This window comes from Onthophagus taurus, chromosome 6 (assembly GCF_036711975.1).
Source record: "Onthophagus taurus isolate NC chromosome 6, IU_Otau_3.0, whole genome shotgun sequence".
NCBI lineage: Eukaryota > Metazoa > Arthropoda > Insecta > Coleoptera > Scarabaeidae > Onthophagus > Onthophagus taurus.
In genome coordinates, this window is record NC_091971.1 from 679,983 (window position 1) to 699,414 (window position 19,432).

General features: G+C 29.0%; 11 protein-coding genes across 13 annotated transcripts; 5 read left to right on the forward strand and 6 right to left on the reverse strand.

Moving 5' to 3' along the window:
* Nucleotides 1-348: 348 nt before the first annotated feature.
* On the forward strand, nt 349-1,437 carry LOC111414654 (ribosomal protein S18). The gene is made up of 3 exons (XM_023046050.2): nt 349-438; nt 632-919; nt 1,212-1,437. The coding sequence occupies exons 1-3, from the start codon at nt 436-438 to the stop codon at nt 1,377-1,379; spliced, it is 459 nt and encodes a 152-aa protein (XP_022901818.1). The 5' UTR covers nt 349-435; the 3' UTR covers nt 1,380-1,437.
* Nucleotides 1,438-1,476: 39 nt separating this feature from the next.
* LOC111414655 (ubiquitin-conjugating enzyme E2 N-like) lies at nt 1,477-2,453 on the reverse strand. The gene is made up of 2 exons (XM_023046051.2): nt 2,347-2,453; nt 1,477-2,274 (listed from the first exon to the last, which is right to left on the reverse strand). Exon 2 carries the CDS (start codon nt 2,269-2,271, stop codon nt 1,816-1,818), a length of 456 nt encoding a protein of 151 aa, XP_022901819.1. The 5' UTR covers nt 2,272-2,274; nt 2,347-2,453; the 3' UTR covers nt 1,477-1,815.
* Nucleotides 2,454-3,081: 628 nt separating this feature from the next.
* Nucleotides 3,082-4,343, forward strand: LOC111414656 (YKT6 v-SNARE). The gene is made up of 3 exons (XM_023046052.2): nt 3,082-3,409; nt 3,465-3,736; nt 3,795-4,343. Exons 1-3 carry the CDS (start codon nt 3,220-3,222, stop codon nt 3,930-3,932), a joined length of 600 nt encoding a protein of 199 aa, XP_022901820.2. The 5' UTR covers nt 3,082-3,219; the 3' UTR covers nt 3,933-4,343.
* Nucleotides 4,335-5,467, reverse strand: LOC111414658 (transmembrane protein 222). Its single transcript, XM_023046053.2, has one exon. The coding sequence runs from the start codon at nt 4,937-4,939 to the stop codon at nt 4,424-4,426; it is 516 nt and encodes a 171-aa protein (XP_022901821.1). The 5' UTR covers nt 4,940-5,467; the 3' UTR covers nt 4,335-4,423.
* A 770-nt stretch (nt 5,468-6,237) lies between these two features.
* Nucleotides 6,238-8,050, forward strand: LOC111414632 (Gustatory receptor-like Holozoa). Of its 3 annotated transcripts, none has more exons than XM_023046027.2 (6): nt 6,238-6,333; nt 6,425-6,493; nt 6,551-7,012; nt 7,070-7,239; nt 7,292-7,688; nt 7,738-8,050. In XM_023046027.2, the coding sequence occupies exons 1-6, from the start codon at nt 6,322-6,324 to the stop codon at nt 7,987-7,989; spliced, it is 1,362 nt and encodes a 453-aa protein (XP_022901795.1). In that variant the 5' UTR covers nt 6,238-6,321; the 3' UTR covers nt 7,990-8,050. The 3 variants fall into 3 exon arrangements, with proteins under 3 accessions (XP_022901795.1, XP_022901796.1, XP_022901794.1); XM_023046028.2 differs by having other exon boundaries at nt 6,242-6,333; nt 6,432-6,493; XM_023046026.2 differs by lacking the exon at nt 6,238-6,333 and having other exon boundaries at nt 6,340-6,493.
* A 1,756-nt stretch (nt 8,051-9,806) lies between these two features.
* On the reverse strand, nt 9,807-11,531 carry LOC111414631 (DExD-box helicase 52). The gene has a single exon (XM_023046025.2). It carries the CDS (start codon nt 11,450-11,452, stop codon nt 9,827-9,829), a length of 1,626 nt encoding a protein of 541 aa, XP_022901793.2. The 5' UTR covers nt 11,453-11,531; the 3' UTR covers nt 9,807-9,826.
* A 45-nt stretch (nt 11,532-11,576) lies between these two features.
* On the reverse strand, nt 11,577-12,208 carry LOC111414636 (M-phase phosphoprotein 6). The gene has a single exon (XM_023046031.2). It carries the CDS (start codon nt 12,052-12,054, stop codon nt 11,623-11,625), a length of 432 nt encoding a protein of 143 aa, XP_022901799.1. The 5' UTR covers nt 12,055-12,208; the 3' UTR covers nt 11,577-11,622.
* Nucleotides 12,209-12,339: 131 nt separating this feature from the next.
* On the forward strand, nt 12,340-13,537 carry LOC111414633 (ubiquitin E2 variant domain-containing protein pendolino). Its single transcript, XM_023046029.2, has 5 exons — nt 12,340-12,432; nt 12,490-12,647; nt 12,700-12,764; nt 12,819-12,919; nt 12,975-13,537. Exons 1-5 carry the CDS (start codon nt 12,403-12,405, stop codon nt 13,440-13,442), a joined length of 822 nt encoding a protein of 273 aa, XP_022901797.2. The 5' UTR covers nt 12,340-12,402; the 3' UTR covers nt 13,443-13,537.
* Nucleotides 13,538-13,728: 191 nt separating this feature from the next.
* On the reverse strand, nt 13,729-14,507 carry LOC111414634 (UPF0598 protein CG30010). Its single transcript, XM_023046030.2, has 2 exons — nt 14,320-14,507; nt 13,729-14,268 (listed from the first exon to the last, which is right to left on the reverse strand). Exons 1-2 carry the CDS (start codon nt 14,467-14,469, stop codon nt 13,765-13,767), a joined length of 654 nt encoding a protein of 217 aa, XP_022901798.1. The 5' UTR covers nt 14,470-14,507; the 3' UTR covers nt 13,729-13,764.
* Nucleotides 14,508-14,731: 224 nt separating this feature from the next.
* LOC111414649 (Arginine and glutamate rich 1) lies at nt 14,732-16,730 on the forward strand. The gene is made up of 4 exons (XM_023046042.2): nt 14,732-14,952; nt 15,007-15,376; nt 16,292-16,375; nt 16,428-16,730. The coding sequence occupies exons 1-4, from the start codon at nt 14,804-14,806 to the stop codon at nt 16,590-16,592; spliced, it is 768 nt and encodes a 255-aa protein (XP_022901810.1). The 5' UTR covers nt 14,732-14,803; the 3' UTR covers nt 16,593-16,730.
* A 1,870-nt stretch (nt 16,731-18,600) lies between these two features.
* On the reverse strand, nt 18,601-19,353 carry LOC111414666 (probable pseudouridine-5'-phosphatase). The gene has a single exon (XM_023046064.2). The coding sequence runs from the start codon at nt 19,351-19,353 to the stop codon at nt 18,610-18,612; it is 744 nt and encodes a 247-aa protein (XP_022901832.2). The 3' UTR covers nt 18,601-18,609.
* Nucleotides 19,354-19,432: the final 79 nt, after the last annotated feature.

Below are 19,432 nucleotides of genomic sequence, written 5' to 3' on the forward strand. Positions count from 1 at the left end.
ATCTTATTACATATCTGGGAATTAAATTGAAATTTTTTTCTTATATTATTAAGTATAAACTTTTTAATTAAAACTCAACTAATAATATATCTACTAAGATTAATTTATATAATTCGTTAGTACATAATATTACTTTAAAAATTAACGAAACTAATCAAATTTGAATGAAGGTGTCGCCATCTATTACCGTCAACTATTTTCATTTAATTCATCAAATATGTATTTAACAATATCCTTTTTTAATAATATAAAATTTATCAAATATTATTTATAGATTAATAATAAAATTAATTTACATAAAAGTTTCAATATTAACAGTTCCGTTAAAAAAATAAAACTTTAAAATTTAGTGAATTCATCTAACTGAAGTTGGCTATCCTACTTCAGGCGTATAAACAGTAAATATAGTTCTTTTTTGATCAGCAACCTTCAAAGATGGTATGTCAGACTTTTTCATACAAAATTTCCAAAAAATCTGCCTCATCGCTCTTCAAAATCCTAAAATATATTCTTTATACCCTAGTATACACCCTTTACAATGACTAAAAATTGATATTTTGCATTAATTTTCCATATAAATACTTTTAATGAGATTATGAAAATTTATAGGTTATGTTCTGTTTTTTTGTAGTCGCTGGTAATACCAGAAAAATTCCAACACATTCTTCGTATTTTGGGTACGAACATTGATGGAAAACGCAAGGTTCAATTCGCTTTAACCGCTATCAAAGGTGTTGGCAGAAGATACGCGAACATTGTGTTGAAAAAGGCTGATGTTGATTTAGATAAACGTGCGGGAGAATGTTCCGAAGAGGAAGTAGAAAAGATTGTTACAATTATGTCGAATCCAAGACAATATAAGATTCCAGATTGGTTTTTGAACAGACAAAAGGATATTATTGATGGCAAATACAGTCAGGTAAATGTCATACAAGATCAAGATGATACTTTTGGGGCACTTTAAAACGGCAAAATAACGAATTTTTAATAGTTCTTTTTGCTGGTAGCTGGTGCAAGAATATTTTTGGTATATAAATTTTCTTTTTTGAAATACCATGTATGTGTTGTAGATGGATTTAATAAATAAATCTTGAAGCAAACATAATTTATGGGTCAAAAAACGAAAATTTATAGTTATTTACGATATACCACATTTAATATTTCACAATGATTCATTTATGAAAATTATAATTCGGTTTTTATTTCTCTAGCTTACATCTTCAAATTTAGATTCAAAACTTCGTGAAGATTTGGAACGTATGAAGAAAATTCGTGCCCACAGGGGTATGCGTCATTATTGGGGTCTCCGTGTTCGTGGTCAACACACAAAGACAACTGGTAGACGTGGTCGCACTGTTGGTGTATCCAAGAAGAAGTAAATGATTTGTATTTATGTTATCTTAAAAAAATAAATCTATCAAGATTTTGAAAACGAAATGTATTTTTTTTTTAATTTTTGGAATAAAGTAAAAACTATTTTACATAAAACTATTTATATTTTTCTTTTCGTTACACAAATAATATCTAACAAAAATAAAAAGCATATTAAACTAAGTATTAAAGAGAAACACCATTTATGTTAAAAATAAAACTGAAATTATAGCAAAAACCAAAAATTGGTCGGAATCAGAACTTTTTATTACATTAAAATTAAACACATATTATCACATTTACTGTTTCATAAAAAACACTAAAATGCAGCTATCTTAAACAGTTAATATATATTTAAAAAAGTAGGAATGACCATTTTCATTCAACCAAAACACCATTTTTTTTTTGGTATCATTTATTATATCATTGAATTTTATGAATTTATCAGTCTCCCAAAGCGTAAAGTTGAGTCCACTCCTGTGCTTTTAAAATAGCCTCTGTTTCATTATTTTTCCACATGCGAGCTACATCATTAGCTAAAGGATCATCCGGGTTAGGACTCCCTAATAATGCTTGAATAGACAACAAAACGGTACGAATCTGTAAAGCTGGACTCCACTGATCTTTTAATACGTCCAAACAAATCCGTCCCAGTTTGTCTATGTTTGGATGATATATTTTTGTTAAAAATCTTACACTAGGCGGATACAAAGGGTATTGCTCGGGCAGAAATAATTCTAATTTAAAAAGACCCCCTTCGTATGGAGAACCGCTAGGTCCTGCCATCACTACGTGGAAATATCTGCAGTTGGTTTCATCAGGAATTGCACTTATACCAGGCGGTGGATCTCTCGATAAATTTTTAGTTTCTACTAATATCCTTCGCGATATATTTGCCATTATCTATAGATATAAAGAATATAGATTCGATTCACAATTTTTTATTTAATTAATCAATACTAAACAACTTATTACCTATTCTTCCCTTATTTTAACGAAAATAACGGTACCGCTTAACGGAAATGTATGAATCGTACGAATATTACAGTTTATGATGACAGTTTGAGGTTAAGTTTCCTTATAATTTTTTTTAAGGTTAGATTATAATAATTTTGAGTTTTGTAGATAATAAATAGATATTTAATTAAATTGATAAGTTTTGACCTTAATAAATAATTGAAATCGTTCAATACATTTATTGATTTTTTTTTAATTTATTTTTTATCTAAATAAATAAAAATAGATATTTAATTAAAAAATGTTTAATTCAAGTTTAATTATTATCACATACTTTATAATGTTAAATGTATTTATATAGTAAATTGATAAATACGATTGATTAAATTAAAATGTCCTGCAAATTACCAAAAAAAAAATGTATTTAAAAAAATTTCAAAATTTTATTTGAAATGTCCTATTCTGCCATCTGTGGTCATTCTACTAAACTTATTATTAAGTTGTAAATTATTATATCAATTATTATCAATTTATTATTTATATCAACATTATAATTAATAAATCACATATATAAAATCACTTTTACATCGCTAAATCAATTAATTTTATTTTTATTTGATTACAACTACATTTAAAAGTTGCGACATCTATGATTTTTTAGCCAAATCGTTATAGGTTACCTTTCTCTTTCCCTCCTGACATCGATAAATATAAAACAGATCATTCGTTCTCTCTTTAATGTGATGATTGTTCGACTTATCTCTGTCCCAATTGTCAGAATTGTCAAGTTGACGCATAAGTTAGAAGTGTTTGTCTTTTGTAACTTTTTTATATATGTAATAAATGCGTTACTAACAAATATAGTCAAAATTAGACAATAACGTAGTAAAAATGGTTAAAATCTATGCTTTAAGCATTCTATACAAAGAGCCGAACGCAGCTAAACATCTCAAATCCGCTTTCGAGTTACAATGTTTCGGATACTTTCAACGGGGTTCCATACAAGAATTTATGGCGTTTTTTAGTAAAACGATTGTTGAAAGAACGCAAATCGCATCACGCCAATCAGTTAAAGAAAGCGGTACGTTTAGATTAGAAGTAGGTTATGTTAGAATTCATTTGAAATTCTTTTTAAGAGTATATGTGTCACGTTTATGTGCGTGGTGATAATTTAGCTGGAGTAGTGATTTGCGATCAAGAATACAATTCCAGAGTGGCCCATACACTTATAACGAAAGTTTTGGATGAGTTTACGCAAAAATATCCATCGACAACTTGGAATTCTTTAACAGAGCGTGATACAAACTTTCCTGAATTAAACGTTTCATTAGCTAAATATCAAAATCCGAGAGAAGCGGACGCTATTACTAAAATACAAGAGGATTTAGATGAAACTAAAATTATTTTGGTGAGAAATAATAATTATTTACCAACATATATTTTTTAATTTATTTTTGTTGTTTTAGCATAATACTATTGGTGCTGTTCTTGAACGTGGAGAAAAATTGGACGATTTAATACAAAAATCTGAAGGTTTAAGTACACAGTCGAAAGCTTTTTATAAAACTGCAAAAAAAGCAAATAGTTGTTGTAGTTTTACTTAAAAAAATTAATATTTAAAAAGGAATAAGGCAAACAAATATTGTAGTAAATGTTCAATACTGTGAAATGTTATATAATATGAATACCTAAGCTCTTTTTATATGTGTCTATTTATTGTATGCATATATCCACGATATATTACAAAAAAAAAGTAATAAACTTTATTTCTATTGTTTAATAATTATGAGATTCTTTTGTTATAATTTTTTATTAAGAATTAAACAATATTTGGCCTCAAATGTTAAATGTGTATGTAAATTGGTGTATAAAAATGTGCCTATATAATGTTAATAACGTCGATGGAATGTTTAAATAATACTTAATTTTAATATGGTTGTTAACATTCCTTTTAAACAATTTTATTTTTATTTATTTTATTATTTTTGGAAATAAATACGAAAATCAACAATCAAGTTTTGTTTTACTTAATCAAATCAACAATAAAAACGAGTTTTTTATAAATACAAATAAATTTGTAATGTAATCAAAACATTTATTTTACAGTTAAAGCAATCACGATAATAATCGATACAATTATTAAAAACGGCAACCAAGTCTTCAAAAATCCCCCAAATCCAACATATTTCCCATAAATTAAACACATAATACATAATTTAACCATATTCCAACTCATAGAGTTATCATAACGCATTAAATTTAATGCTGTAGCAACATGAGAATGACAATTATCACAACACAAATTGTGCATTCGTCCTTTATATATATCAGAAGCTTCTAAAACTGCTTCATCCCAACCTGATGGACCACCCCTTGCTTTCGATGGAGTTAATTGCCAGTATTTTGTTGGTCGACCAAAAGCCATATTGTCTTCCGATACATGGTATGGTCCGGCAAAATCTCGAATGACACCCGATGACATGCATACTCCCATGTGACCGATCATGGGGAAGAGCCAGGTAAGAATAGGAATTGGTGTCCATACTATGCAATAGGGGTATCTGTCTTTATTAAAATCCATGACTGGGGCTAAATCCGGATCGGAAATCATTTATAAACGTATTAACGATATTTTTCTTGATACATTTAAAATTTTATTAAAACACTTTTAGGTTATTTTTTATTGATTTACCAGTTGTCATATAGTTTGACATTGAAAATTATAGATGGTGTTGTACATCTTTTAAATTTTAATTTCCTTTTAAATTTTAAAAGTTATTTAATATCATCGTCATAAAAGTCCGGTAGCGCATGTGGGTGATCTGTTATATTTTGATTCGTTTTTCGTTTCTTGTTATAACACATTCGTATCTCACTAATTTGTTCACTGGTCAAACCAAACCGTGGAAAATGTATGTTTGGATAGATTTTTTTACGAAAATGTTCTTTTAACGACTGCCACGTACGATCACTTATGTGCGATTCCATTTCTTGCCAAAAAACAGCACCTTTTAATCGCGCACATCCTTGATGATCAATTATAAAATCAACTATTTGTTTTTCTTCGTAAGGCATGTACGGCTTTCCCATTCCAACCATTATTGAACAAAAGTTATGTATTTTTTAACGTAGGTATTATTTAACACAATTCACAGGCGCACAAAAATCAGTTTTGGCGCGGGATCTCCACTGACACATTTCTGTGTTTTAGGTTAGGTTGCTGACATCTGGATTATTAATGTATTATTTGAGATTTAATCACTTTTACTTGCAGTAGTTCAATTTAATTGTAGGAAATCAGTTTTTCTTAGAAACAAATAGCTATCCTAGACTAGTGGTAGCTAACAACAAATTTTACCTCCGAAAACGAAAAACCTACCAGAACTTAACTTTTGATTTGTAGAAAATTTGATTTTTGTTTTATTATTTAATAGATGGCGGTGTACTATTAATTTTAGTAAAATTTTAGTTATTTAATATTTCAGCTTAAATTTGTTAATTGTTAATAGATGGCGCCACTCTATATTGATTTGATAGAAACTTTAGAATGAGTTCAAAATGATTTTATTTTCTTATTAAGATGTTGTTCAAACGCAAATAAAGATTAAAGTGCACGTTCTATTTTGGTCACAAAGACCTTGGCAATGGTCTTGAACAGTTTAATTTTAAAATCGCAAACATTCCTTTGAAAATTGACCAAATGATAACATTTTTATGCTTTAAACAACCAAAGCAAAAAGGACACTTTCAATTGCATTAAAATTGAAAATAAATTAGATAAAATTATAAAAAAATAAATAAATTAGATGTTTTAGTATGCATAACAAGTCATATAATAAAAAGATTAAAAAATGTTTAATATCGACGACGGTCGAGGTTATCATATGCAGGCAAACTTGGTCAAAACTTCTTGCGAATAAGACGCTTGATAGAACCAGATGGGGAACAAGTTTTTTTTTGTGTTATCCAAAATAAAAATATAAAAAAAAGAATATGAGAGCAAAGGTAAGTTACAAAATATCGAACATTTGTAAGAATGCACGCTGTGTGCACTGATATTATGAATTCTGTTGGTGGTTGTGTTGAAAAATTAAAGCTTTCAGGCATGGGGTCTAATTTAAATGAAAATTCTATTGATGAAAATTCACCATCACTTATATATTCGGTAAGAACATCGAATTATTAATTTGTTTCATATTTATGACAAATATTTAATTTCCAGATAGGAATAATAACAGATAGTCCAGAAAATCCCGAAAATGTAACCCATTTCAGCGTAACAACCGCCTTGACTTACTGCAAAACAAAAATTTTAAAACCTTATTTAAGATTTTTGTGCATCACCGGTTTAAGATCATTCGTCGCTGATTCTTCCGATCGTTTCACATTGAAAGGATGTTGTTGTCACCTTTACATAATTGCTTTATTAATTTTAATCATTTTGGGTTATTTACTCCAATACACAGCGTGTTTTCGGCGGGATCGTGGTTTTTGTTATCTTATTATTCAATCAGAAACAGGAACTAATTTGTTATCCGATGAAGAACGTTTTAAAACTGTTTGCGAAGAATCTATCATTTTTAGTTATGGAATACCTCATATTTTACATTTTTTTGGTTATGCACACGCTTTCCATGTTTTTAGATCATCGAATGATGACCAACTTCCAAGTTTAATGGAATCTGTAAGAAATTATTTTATTTATAATTTAAATTTCTTGAAGTAATCTTTTTTTAATTAGGTGTTTTTAACATTAACAAATTTAAGTAATGGATTTCAAAGTCAAAAGAAATTGGTTCGAATGTTATGGATTTTTGTTGCTATAAATATTTTATGGATGATTTCATCTTTATCCGCCGTTATGGTTATGATGTTGGATGGAACTATTGAGTTTAAATGGATCAATTATAAGTATTTAATAAACGATTTTTATTAATTTTATAAATTTCATTAATTTTTTTAGCGACACCAATATTGTTTTAATTTTAAAATTGTTATTAGTGCTTTCAACGTTATGTCACGATGTCGTTCAAGCGACTGTTATATCAAATTATTGTCTTCAAGCGCAATTATTAACGAATTACGTGCGATTTCTTAAAGAGAAATTGCTTCAACATTCGGTTTTAGCGATGGAATGGATGCGAGATATGGAAGAATTTAAAAAACTTTTACATTTTTTAAATGCCAAATTATCTCCGTCCGTTTGTATTTTTACACTTTTAAACGTATCCAGGAGTATAACAGGAACTTTATGGTTGTTTAATTTAGATAATGTCGATAGAACAAATTCCCACACTTTCTGGATTTGTCTCATTAACATCTTACTTTGGGTCGTTTTAGCTTTATCGCCTTTTATTCAAGTAATATTTGAAACATAATTTTTTTTTTAATTTAATTTTCCGGTTTTAGGCTGCAAGATTAACCAATTCTTGTTATGAAATAAGGGGTGTTGGTCATGAATTACGAGCAAGACCATATCCGGTTCATTCTTTACATAATGATAACTCAAGGCAATTAGATACATTAATGTTATATTCTTCTACATTAAAATATAAAGCTACCTTATTTGGATTAAGCATTAAACTTTGTTACATTTATTTTTTGCTAACGGCTACTTCATTGTTGATACTTGCATTAGGTCAATTGCATTATCTTAAATAATTTATTTTTGATTTTATGTTTATGTTTTTAATATTAAAAGAAATAAAGCATCAATATCCTACTCATCTCTTTATTTATCCCTCAAAAAAATGTATTTATAATAGTATCTCTTGTAACGATTAATCACAAGCTTTCTACGTTTATACATTTTTTAAATTAACAAAACATCTTCATCTATACATAGCATAGCTCTAATTACAAGATATAGATGAAATGTAGCATTCTATTTCAAAAATTAAATTATTATTATAATAATTTTGTTTATTATGTCTTCAAAATAATCGTTTTTGGGGGCATCATATCGACTTTGATTAACGACGTCTCTGCTCGAGGAGTTGCTTCAAACTGAAGGAGGACACTCCGAAGCCAATCGCAGCGATAAACAAAGCAGTAGGATAAAGTAATCTGTTATCGTAGATTATTGGGGGGTTGCTTGGAATTTTCTGTTAAAAAAATAATCTTTAAATATCTTATCTTTTACTTAAAATAAATTAAAATTTAAAACGTTACATAACCTAACCTTAAAAAATTAGATTTAGCTTCGAATTAAAAACATTATGTAAAAGTACTTACTTGTGGTACAGTTAACCGTACGGCCAAATTTAATGTTGAAAACACTTTCATCCTACGTCGTGATGCCCTAATCAATAAATAAATTCGTTTATGACAATCCTTTTCATCTAACCTCAAAAAATCGATTCACTCCTAGTTTTATTTTTTTTTAATAAAAAACAATTAAATGGTACGTTTTAACTGTTTATTTCTTTACGTATTTTTTAGTTTGTTTAATAAAATATAAACAAACCATTAAATAACTCAAAAAATCGAGTTAAATAACATTTTCGACCTAACCTCAATTACGATCTGTCAAAGTTTGCACGAGTTCTGGCACTTTCGAGAGACTTTGGTCCTTTTAAATGAAACACTGACGTTTTAATCTGATTTAAATTTTATTAGAGCAGAGTGAGGAGTAGTAAAAGATAACACGGGTCAATTAACGAACGCAAATTCGTTGTGAAATCAATAGAAATGCGCCGCCGTTGCAACACTCACCTGGTAAACCAACGGCGCCGAACGGTGTTGTTCAAAAGAAAGGATGAATGCAAGGAGTTGCTGAACTAAAAACGGCTACAACAACCAAGCCAATTGCGGCGACCCCGGCTGTTATACCACGTTATACGCGAATGAAAATTTTTGAAAGCCAAGGTCTAAGTTTACCGAGACAAAAATAACCTTCGAAAAAATCTTGTTTTAAATTCGAAACGTAAAAAGCGAAAATAAATTTGTACGTTCTTTTATTACGCTTTGTTTTTTTAATAAATTGTTTATTAACCTTTCCACATGCAATTTTTGAATCACCGCCAGGTTATTTACAGGTGCTTTTAGATGATTGAGGTCAAGAGGTTATCCCCTGATGTGGTCAACTTGAATTTGTACATGCAAGACTAGACTGTAAACTGTAAACAATTTGATAACCCACATTACATGTATTGAACTTCACAGTGAAGATCTTGGAAAAATTCTTTAAAAAAATTGTTATTAAAACAGTAAAATACGTTTCAAATTGAGTGTATGTATAAAATGGATTTTTCTTAAATCCAATAGACGCAAAGTTACGTAATTATTTAATAGGATCTTTACCATGTATTATTGCGAAATTCTCTTTTTTTAAATAATCTCCAGTAATTTCCAAGCGCGTGTAAATATTTACAGAGTTCATTAATAAACGATTATATTTTATTTTAGTTATAATCATGTTTTGATTATCATTACTGGAAAAATACTACACATTTTTTTTCCATAAATACTCCACCTAATATGCTCTAAAAAATCTTTATTAATCAAAATTCTTTTTTACAATATAACTATTCACTCTTCTTTTCTCATTTTTCTTCCATTTATCCTTCCTGATTGCTTCATAAACAGGCGTTGTGGTAATATCTTTTCGTTTTGGAGCAGAATTTTTCAATTTCTTCACTTCCTTCTTGTTCTGTTTCTTCAAGCTTAACATAAACTCAGGTACTTCTTGCCCGGATTGCTTAATAACATGCGCGATACTTCTCAAATTAACGGTATCTTCGTTTGTAAAATAGGTTATTGCTTTACCCTTTCTTCCAGCTCTTCCAGCACGACCAATTCGATGAATATAAGCTATTGTTGATGGTGGAAAATCGTAATTAATAACTAAATTAACACCTTTAAAATCAACACCTCTCGCCATTAATTCAGTACAAATCAACACCCAAATTTTGCCCTCTCTAAAACATCTAATTGTGTTATCACGTTGTTGTTGAGTTCTATCAGAATGAATTGCATCAACGTTGATGCCATCGTAAATGAGTTCGTTAAAAAGTTGTTGAGCTCGTTCTTTTGATTGAACAAATATTAATACGGGAGGATTAACACCAGTTCTTATTAAATTGCGCAAAGCTATTAATTTACCATCTTCGTTACCAACAAAAAGTAATTCTTGGTTAACATCTGAAGTTGCAGAGTTTCTTAATCCCACGGTAACTCGAATAAGTCCTTTTAAATTTTTAACGGAATATTTTGCAACAGTTGGGGTATAAGTTGCACTAAACATGGCTACTTTTTTATTAGGGTTTGTACAAGACGATACAATTTGATTAAGTTGTTCGCGAAAACTTCTGATACCATCTTCGAATAATTTATCAGCTTCATCAACAATTAACCACTCAATATTAGCTAAATTAATACCAGCAGGCTCTTGTTTTAATAAAAAGCAAATTCGGTTTGGTGTTGTTATTAAAATATCATATTTCCCACTACTTTTCGGACCATATTGAGTCAAGGCTTGTTTTATCTTACTTATAACATGAACACGTAAGTTTCTACCTTCAGAAAGTCTTATGCATTCTTTTTGAGTTTGTTTAGCTAATTCTCTCGTTGGGCAAATAATTAAAGCTCGAAAACCTTTCCGCTTTGGTTTCTTTAACAAATGTATTATAGGTAACAAAAACGCAGCCGTTTTACCCGAACCTGTAGGTGCACAAGCCAAAATTTGTCTATTCTCTAACATAATAGGAATAGCTTGTTTTTGAATAGAAGTAGGTTCGGAATATCCACAGGATTTAATATTTTCAATTAAATCATTACTCAATTTAAAGTCATCGAAAGTTTTCGCTGGTTCAGGTATATTTTTACCTACAACACTTATGTTGTTTTCATTTCTATATCTATTTATTTCTTCTTGGCGTAATAATTTTGATTTACGTTCGATTTCATCATTAGTAAGGTCCCTTTTACGTTTTTTAGAAGAATGTTCTTCGGAATTTGTAGAAAATAAGGTTATGTTTTCATTCTCAGTTTTATTTTTTTCTTTTTGATCGATTATTTCTTCTTTTACCTCGATTTTTACTTGAACAGGACGGCTTTCTTTAGGTTTCTTCTTGTTAAAAACTGCACCTTTTGATAATTTTTTAAAAATATCGTATGCGTCCATCGTGATAAAAGTGAGGTTATAATTTTTGACAATTACTATTTTTATAGGTTATGTTTACTTTTTAAATGATTTTTTTTATTCAATATTAGGATATTTTCAATTTTGATAAAATTAAGTTGAAGAATTAATTTTGTTATTATGTTTATTTGGTAAAAGTAAAATTTTACAACTTAATTATTTCTAAATTTTTTCTTTTTGTGTTGTACATTAAAATTCTTATTCTTTTTATTTTGAAATTTTTTTCCCATGTTATCAATTAAGCTAGAATATCCCTTAGCCATTTCAACATCGGTAACCTCTTGTTCTTTTTTCAAATTGGCTTCCGTTAATTTTTCTGTATATCCTTCTTGCATTAGTTTTTCCACGTCAGGGTTCATCCCCCCAAAAGATAATCTTCCCTCAATTAGATCTTTACAATGAAATATTCCGGTTTCAACAAAAATAATGTTTCCACTTTTTCTCATCTCATCCGTAATTTCATTTGCGTACATATCTTGTCCTTCTGCATCTTCCTCCTCTTTCAATACTCTATCTCTGGTCTTTTTCATAAATTTCATATCCAAAATAGCTTTGGAAAGCTTTGCACGTTTACTTTCTTGCATTTTTATGTTTTTATTTATGATTGAGGTTATTGGAAAAACTTGTAATTTGACGTTTAAATGTCAAATATGACAATTTCACAAAATTGAGGTTATGTTTTATTCCCTTTATTTAAATAGATTTAATAAATAATTTTGAAATCAAGCTTTTTTTTTCTATTGTGCAGCAACAATAGTGCAGTCAAAATATACAGTTATTTTCCCTCTCCCGCTTTCTTTTTATAGCGAGAGAAATGGGATATCTGTCAGATAGCGATGTAATTATAAGATAACACGTGTTTTTATCAACTTACAGCGATAATGTATTTGTGATATTCATGCAATTTCGTTATTAAAATAATAAAAATTAAAATGCTACCCGCTACGCCTGGAAATTCTAAGGTAATTATAAAATGTTAGGTTATGTTGAGTTTAGATTTGATAAATATTGAAATTTAGGATGAGACGCAAGAAACGAGTTTTTCAAGACAAGGCTCCTTAAGGAAAGTGGTTTTAACACAACAAGTACATAAGGAGAATTTGTTTGGGCGGCAAAACGAAGATTTAAATAAATTTTATAAATCGGTACATCAAGAATATATTGTTTTAGCGGAGTAGTAAGTTGATATTTTTGAGTATTTTGAGTTTATTTCATTTTAAATTTTTAAGTCAAATGTTACAAAGTGAGAATTTACCAGGAATATATGTGATTCCATCCAGAAAATCCTGCCTAAGTACGTAAACAATATTAAATTATAACCAATTTATTTATTTATGTTTAATTAAAGATTGGTTTGGTGTGATTTTTGTAAGAAGCGGTCTTTATGAAGATGGTGTGTTTAGATTTAATATAGTGCTACCAGATACATTCCCTGATGGGGGACATCCAGTACGATACAATACAACAATAATTCACTATTTATTACATTTCTTTTACATTACAGAAAGTAGTCTTCCAATCGGAGATAATCCACCCTGTGATACACAACAGCACAAATGAATTACACTTACTAGATGGTTTTCCAATATGGGATAAAAGAGAACATCACATTTGGCAAGTTCTTAAATATATTCACTGGATATTTTATAATTTCAATTCAAGTCTTGCACATGCAATAAATAAAGAAGCTGTTATTTTGTATAAGGAAAATCATGATGAATACACGAAAAAACTTAAAGATTTAATTAAAATAAACGAACAACATTTTTATGATCTCCCAGAAACCGAAGATAAGCATTATTTAATTTTTGAACCGTACGATCCTCAACTTCACGATACAATTCGAGAAAAGTTTTTATTGTTGCCAGAGGATAAGAAAACAAAAATATCCGGATACTCATGGGTTAATCGAGGTGGATACAATTCGTTAATGAGGCCAAATCATTTAGAAAACGTACAAGACAATAGTTAATGATGATTTTTGGTTGATAGTTTTTCTTATTGTTGTTTTTCCCCATTTTCATTAGTACTTAAACAAGAATTTTGAAAATGCAATCATAATTTTGAGCTGGGATTGTTTTATTTTATAAAAATGATAATTAATATTGCCTTAATATTGCTGAAAATAAGATTAAAGTTAAATATTTTTATGAAAATAAAAAAAAAGCGTTTGCGTACTATAAGTGACTGTTTTTTGAGATTTTATATTTATATGTGAGCCCTAGCAAATTTATATTTGAATAAATAAAAAAAACAAGTTTTTTGAAACGTTTAATTTGTTTTTTTATTACAATTTAATTCGGTTTTTTCTTAATAGCTTCTTTATACCAAACATTATTTAAATCATATTCTCTACCATCATAATTAAACTTTGTTGGGGGCTCTGTTTCCCCATTATCAAAAGTAAAATGTTTACTAAACTCAATTGCAAGTTTAGATCTAACTAAACCAATTCCACCAACTTTTTCGGGCGCAGGGTGATAAACTCTCCCTGATTCCGGTAACATAAATATCATTTCTGGTTGAAATTTATATGTCAACATTTCTCCGGCGTGATTATAAGCTAAAACAAGCTCCTCTTTTTCTTCTTTATTTATCTTTTTCATAACATGGGTAAAGACGAACGGGAAATCATCACATCGAACGTAATTTCTTTCTTTACCACACATAGACAAGTACGGAAATTCTTTATAACGATCCGTTTTGTTCAAAAGCATTTGATTAAAAAAGAACCTCAAAAATTTTTTTTCTTTGAAACAAGAAGTGAAGTTCTTCATCTTTGAATCATCTAAAAACAGCTTTTAAAAGATTAAAATTATTAAAATATAAACAAATATTCATGTTTTTACCATCCCTTGGTGGTCTATGTAATAAAAATATTCTCTTTCCTTACGTTCTGTTTCTTGTCCTTGAATATACGATACATAACGTTCAAGATTATTATATTGTGGTTTTAAATTGTTTAAAATATAATTCCTGAAATTAAGTTTTAAGAACATTTTGGACTCTACTTGGTTCAATGTTCATTATTTTAGTTATTTTAGTAGTTTGTTTTTTTTTGTTGTTAGGTTGGTGCTTTTTATTTTGATTATTTAATTTAATTAAATATTTTAATTTTATAATTAATTAAAAATTATTAACATTATAAATAACGTATTACTTAGAATTATTATTAATTTATTAAATAAGCAATTAGATTAAATAAAATTTAGTTCATTTTTATTATTAGGCATTTTAATCCTGTCAACAATGCTTTGACATTTCTATAAACGTCAGTAAACCGCTTAGATAGAAGCAAAGTTTGTTGATTTATTGTATCAAATTAAATAAAAAATGGGTAGATCGCGAAGTAGGAGCCCTAAAAAACACCACAAAAGTAAACATCACAAACGTAGCCGCTCAAAAGATCGTTCGGAACGTAGTTCGAGTTCTCACAGTAAAACTTATAAAGAAAAATCAAAAGAACGGAGTTCAAAATCAAGGTAAATCTGACCAATTAATTAGAATATATTTATAAAAATCGTTATTTCGTTTAGAAAACGTTCGAATTCGTGTTCGTCGTACTCTAGTACCGATGGTTCAACAGAAAATTCTCGTGTAGAAAGATATAAACACAAAAAGTCCAAGTCTGTTCGAAAAATGGATGAAGTTGAACGTTTGGCGGAAATGGAACGACAAAGAAGACAACGTGAAGCTGAACAACGAATGGTAGAAGAAGAAACGGCTAAAAGAATAGAAGAATTAGTTAATAAACGTGTTGAGGATGAATTAGAGAAAAGAAAAGATGAAATTGAGAGGGAAGTGAGTAAACGTGTTGAAGAAGCAAAGAAAATTATGGAAAGACAGATGATGGAAGAGATGGAAAGACGTCGGGAGAGACAGTTACTTGAAGAAAAAAATAGAGAGGTAAGATTAAAATTGTGGATACGAAAGTTTTTAAGGTTTATTTGTTTATTCGATGTAATCGAGTTGTTGTTATCTTTATTATTATTTAAATAGGGTTGATACAAAAAATAAATTATCGGAAACGATGGAAGTTTTTATGGAGAAGTTTAAAATAGCATTTTTGTTTTTATTTCTTCGCGTTTTTGTGTATTTCAGGATTAATTAGATTTCTTTTGTTGTTCTTTTTTAAGTAGGGTAGGATTTAATAATTTTTTTAATTAAAAAGACTTTGTATTTATGTATTAATTATAATAATTAGATTGTATGGGTTTATAAAAAATTTATTAAAAAAAAAAAAACTTAACTATAGAATTAAAAAAGAGGGTAAAATGCGAAATAGAAAGAGGATTGATGTTAAAAAAAACGACCGTTAATAGCCTAAATGATTAACGATACCGTTTGCCGCTTGGCTAATATAGCTTGTAAGGTATCGGGAGCAGCTAGCAGTGAAGGTTATCGAAGAAACGAGCTGCCTATGGGCTTCAATAAGGACCTACCTCCTCTAGCAGGTATTATCCAGCCTTTTTTTCTTATTTATTTTTCTTAATTCCATTTTTTAAATTTATTTTGTATACTTTTAAGTATATTTTACACTTAAGACGTTCTCCGCAGAATGGTGTATTTAAAAAAAAAGATTTTTATAAAAATAACCCAGTTTTTAACACGTTCCGACCCAAAAAAAAATCTAGCTTGTGTGATTCTACTCGAGAAGCAAAAATAAATTATAATAACCTAATATCATCTCAGTTTGAATGACATTTTCTTATTTCAAATTATACTTTGATTGTTGTTTGGTGTGAATGTTAATAACAAAAAGCTAGGGGTCGGATTTTGATTGTATTCGATTGGATATTCACGCTGGTTAAATGTTTATAGGAAGAGGAGAGGCGGAAGCGTGAAGAATTGGAACATATCATGGCGGAGAATAACAGAAAAATTGAGGAGGCACAAAGAAAATTGGTAATGTTATTAATAATGCTGAGTTTATTTTTTATACATTCATTGTTTTTAGGCGGAAGAAAGACTGGCTATGGTTGAAGAACAACGTAAAATGGAAGAAGAAAAACAAAAATTACGAAAAGAGCAGGAAAAACGTGTTAAAGAGGAACAGAAAAGGATTTTGGGGAAGAATAATTCAAGACCCAAATTATCATTTTCATTGAAACCTGTTCTTTAGCAGTTTTTCAGTTTTTTATAAATTGATTTTTGTGATAAGAGTGACGGTTTTGATTTGACGCGCGATTCGCGAGTGCTCAGATTTTAATTCTTTTCTTTTGTAACTTTCATTATGATTTAAAAGTAATATTTACTTAGGGTTAATTTGTTTTTCTATTTTATATCTTCTCAATTTCTAGGTACAATTTTATTATAAATCTGTTTAATTATGTTTATTATTTCGAACTGAATATAGTTAATAATAAGATATTCCAATAAAATAGATTTACAAAGTTTTTTTTCAACTACTTATTTCATATTCTATAATCCATGTACAGGGTGGTTCAAATTCGATGTCCGAATAGGCTAACTCGGAAACTATAAGAGTTAGAAAAAAAGTAGCTTACATGTCATGATCTCGTTTTTCGAGAAACTGCTAATGCCGAAAACCTCATAGCGCTATCGTCTTTTGTTTTTCCGCTAGAGGCTAAAATTGAAAATATCATAAAACCAGCAAGCGCAATTATCTTGGTTATTATTATAGCTGGAGTATTATAACTAAGACATTATATGGACACTTTTTTACAGAGAATTTGATGACGTAGTCAAAAAAAATTTGTCGGTTTTAGATTTTGAGATATTATCACAATGTTCGTTTTTTTAAATGGAAACAACCACTGATTATTCGCTTATTAAATTCGTTATTTTTTTCTGATTACAAAAATATAGGGTTTGACAGGTCTATTTCTTATTGTTTTAGAAAAAAGCTAAAAATAAACATTTCTTTTAGTGTCTTCCAAGAAATTAAATTTACAGTTTCCTGTAAATTACGGTACTATAATTAAAAATTAAAAAAAACATATTTCTGATATTTGAAACAAATATATTTGTTGAACTATTTAATTTATATATGTAATTATACAAAAGTTGGAATAGATTGCATTATTTCACATTTTTTTATTAATTTTTAATATTATTCTTAAATGACTTAATAAATTATTGATAGATGGCGCCATATGTTTTTTTTTTGAATTCAAATAAACATAACAACATTTGTTTGTATTCAAATATTTTCTGAAGTGTCACTTTAAAACTCCTGTCTTTAAGATCAATTACGAAATTTTTGAAAAGTTTAACATGTTAGAATGTTACTTATTAAAAAAATTATTTGTTTTTAAATAGCAGTAGTTATCTTCTTATTTAATTGTTAACTTTTTAGATTTTACCTACCGCCCCGTAACTTACAGGAAACTGTAAATTTAATTTCGTCGACGACACTAGATGGAAATTTTATACAAAAAGTTTATTTTTAGCTTTATTCTAAAACAATAAGAAATAGACCTTTCGAACCCTATATTTTTGTAATTAGAAAAAAATACAGAATTTAATAAGCGAATAATCAGTGGTTGTTTCCATTTAAAAAAATGAAAATTGTCATGATATCTCAAAATCTAAAAACGAAAAAATTGTTTTGTCTACGTCATCAAATTCTCTGTAAAAAAGTGTCCATATAATGTCTTAATTATAATACTCCACCTAGAGTAATAACGAAGATAATTGCACTTGCTGGTTTTACGATATTTCCAATTTTGGCCTCTAGTTAAAAAACAAAAGACGATAGCGCTATGAGGTTTTCGGCATTAGCAGTTTCTCAAAAAACGAGATCATGACATGTAAGCTACTTTTTTTCTAACTCTTATAGTTTTCGAGTTAGCCTATTCGGACATAGAATTTGAACCATCCTGTACATTACATATGTTACTTAATTATCCTTCCAGACGCGTGACGTCATCATTACAAGTATGCAACCAATATCACAGTATTGGTATTGCAATACACAATTTGCGTATTACATAATGCTACTTAGTGTAAAACTAGAACTAGAAAGTTTCGGGTTTAGCCGCACGTCTCTCAAGACGGCTAAACCCGAATGTTTCTAGTTCTAGGTTAATTTTATTATAAATCTATTTAATTATGGTTATTATTTCGAACTTGCAACGAACTGAAACAAATAAAACATTATAGATTTCTTTATTATTTTATTTTGAATAAGGTGGTAATCCATATCTTTCCGGAAAAAAATCTTCCAAACTATCAACAACTTCAGTAGCTTGTTGAAGTGCTGTCCATGGTGTTGGTTTGCACGGGACACCAACAACTTGCATACAAGCATTTTTAGCAGCTAAAACACCAACTGGGGAGTCTTCAAAAACTAAACAAAATCGTGGATGGGGGTTTGCCTCAAAAAATGAAGCACAAACCGAAAAGATTTGACCGGAAGGTTTTGATTCGGTCACCCGATAATCATCACCACCACTAAGTACATGATGAAACTTGGAAATTAAATGCTTAATATGTTTCGTTTTAGCTGTAAAAGATGTTTTTTTTGATGAAGTAGCGATAGCCATTGGAATTTTATGTTTATAAAGGTGGTTAATTAATTTTTCAACGCCCGGTCTAAGTGGTGCTAATGTTAAAGTATCTTTTGCGCTTTCTCGATATTGTTGATACAACGATTTCCACCCAATTTTTAATTTTAATTCTTTAGCTACCGTTTGCCATGTAGATTTTCCAGTTCTTCCCATTACTTTTAATCGCCAATCTAATGAATATGTTTTGCCATGTTTTCGGAAAACTTTCGCGTAAGCTTCGTCCAGTTTATGTTGATTATCTAATATTGTTCCGTCCAAATCGAAAATACAATGAGTTACCTTTTTGAATTTTTTTAAACATTTTTTCAAACCATAATTTTTTATTGCATAACCAAATTTTGATATTGACATTTTAATCTACCCAAAAAAAAAGTATAAATGACACTTGGCTTGTGACCTTCCAAGCAGCAAACCACGCGTTGTTAAAAAA

What these genes read in the sequence shown, in the direction of transcription:
- LOC111414631 (XM_023046025.2), bottom strand. Translation starts at nt 11,452, where the DNA reads ATGGACGCATACGATATTTTTAAAAAATTATCAAAAGGTGCAGTTTTT.
- LOC111414633 (XM_023046029.2), top strand. Translation starts at nt 12,403, where the DNA reads ATGCTACCCGCTACGCCTGGAAATTCTAAG. An exon ending in CTACGCCTGGAAATTCTAAG is followed by an intron (nt 12,433 to 12,489) that starts GTAATTATAAAA and finishes ATTGAAATTTAG; the next exon opens with GATGAGACGCAAGAAACGAG. An exon ending in ATCCAGAAAATCCTGCCTAA is followed by an intron (nt 12,765 to 12,818) that starts GTACGTAAACAA and finishes GTTTAATTAAAG; the next exon opens with ATTGGTTTGGTGTGATTTTT.
- LOC111414658 (XM_023046053.2), bottom strand. Translation starts at nt 4,939, where the DNA reads ATGATTTCCGATCCGGATTTAGCCCCAGTCATGGATTTTAATAAAGAC.
- LOC111414666 (XM_023046064.2), bottom strand. Translation starts at nt 19,353, where the DNA reads ATGTCAATATCAAAATTTGGTTATGCAATAAAAAATTATGGTTTGAAA.
- LOC111414632 (XM_023046026.2), top strand. Translation starts at nt 6,365, where the DNA reads ATGCACGCTGTGTGCACTGATATTATGAATTCTGTTGGTGGTTGTGTT. An exon ending in CACCATCACTTATATATTCG is followed by an intron (nt 6,494 to 6,550) that starts GTAAGAACATCG and finishes TTTAATTTCCAG; the next exon opens with ATAGGAATAATAACAGATAG. An exon ending in CTTTATCGCCTTTTATTCAA is followed by an intron (nt 7,689 to 7,737) that starts GTAATATTTGAA and finishes TTCCGGTTTTAG; the next exon opens with GCTGCAAGATTAACCAATTC.
- LOC111414636 (XM_023046031.2), bottom strand. Translation starts at nt 12,054, where the DNA reads ATGCAAGAAAGTAAACGTGCAAAGCTTTCCAAAGCTATTTTGGATATG.
- LOC111414656 (XM_023046052.2), top strand. Translation starts at nt 3,220, where the DNA reads ATGGTTAAAATCTATGCTTTAAGCATTCTATACAAAGAGCCGAACGCA. An exon ending in CCAATCAGTTAAAGAAAGCG is followed by an intron (nt 3,410 to 3,464) that starts GTACGTTTAGAT and finishes ATTCTTTTTAAG; the next exon opens with AGTATATGTGTCACGTTTAT. An exon ending in ATGAAACTAAAATTATTTTG is followed by an intron (nt 3,737 to 3,794) that starts GTGAGAAATAAT and finishes TTGTTGTTTTAG; the next exon opens with CATAATACTATTGGTGCTGT.
- LOC111414649 (XM_023046042.2), top strand. Translation starts at nt 14,804, where the DNA reads ATGGGTAGATCGCGAAGTAGGAGCCCTAAAAAACACCACAAAAGTAAA. An exon ending in TTGAAGAAAAAAATAGAGAG is followed by an intron (nt 15,377 to 16,291) that starts GTAAGATTAAAA and finishes AAATGTTTATAG; the next exon opens with GAAGAGGAGAGGCGGAAGCG. An exon ending in AGGAGGCACAAAGAAAATTG is followed by an intron (nt 16,376 to 16,427) that starts GTAATGTTATTA and finishes CATTGTTTTTAG; the next exon opens with GCGGAAGAAAGACTGGCTAT.
- LOC111414655 (XM_023046051.2), bottom strand. Translation starts at nt 2,271, where the DNA reads ATGGCAAATATATCGCGAAGGATATTAGTAGAAACTAAAAATTTATCG.
- LOC111414654 (XM_023046050.2), top strand. An exon ending in TTGATGGCAAATACAGTCAG is followed by an intron (nt 920 to 1,211) that starts GTAAATGTCATA and finishes TTATTTCTCTAG; the next exon opens with CTTACATCTTCAAATTTAGA.
- LOC111414634 (XM_023046030.2), bottom strand. Translation starts at nt 14,469, where the DNA reads ATGTTCTTAAAACTTAATTTCAGGAATTATATTTTAAACAATTTAAAA. An exon ending in ACATAGACCACCAAGGGATG is followed by an intron (nt 14,269 to 14,319) that starts GTAAAAACATGA and finishes ATCTTTTAAAAG; the next exon opens with CTGTTTTTAGATGATTCAAA.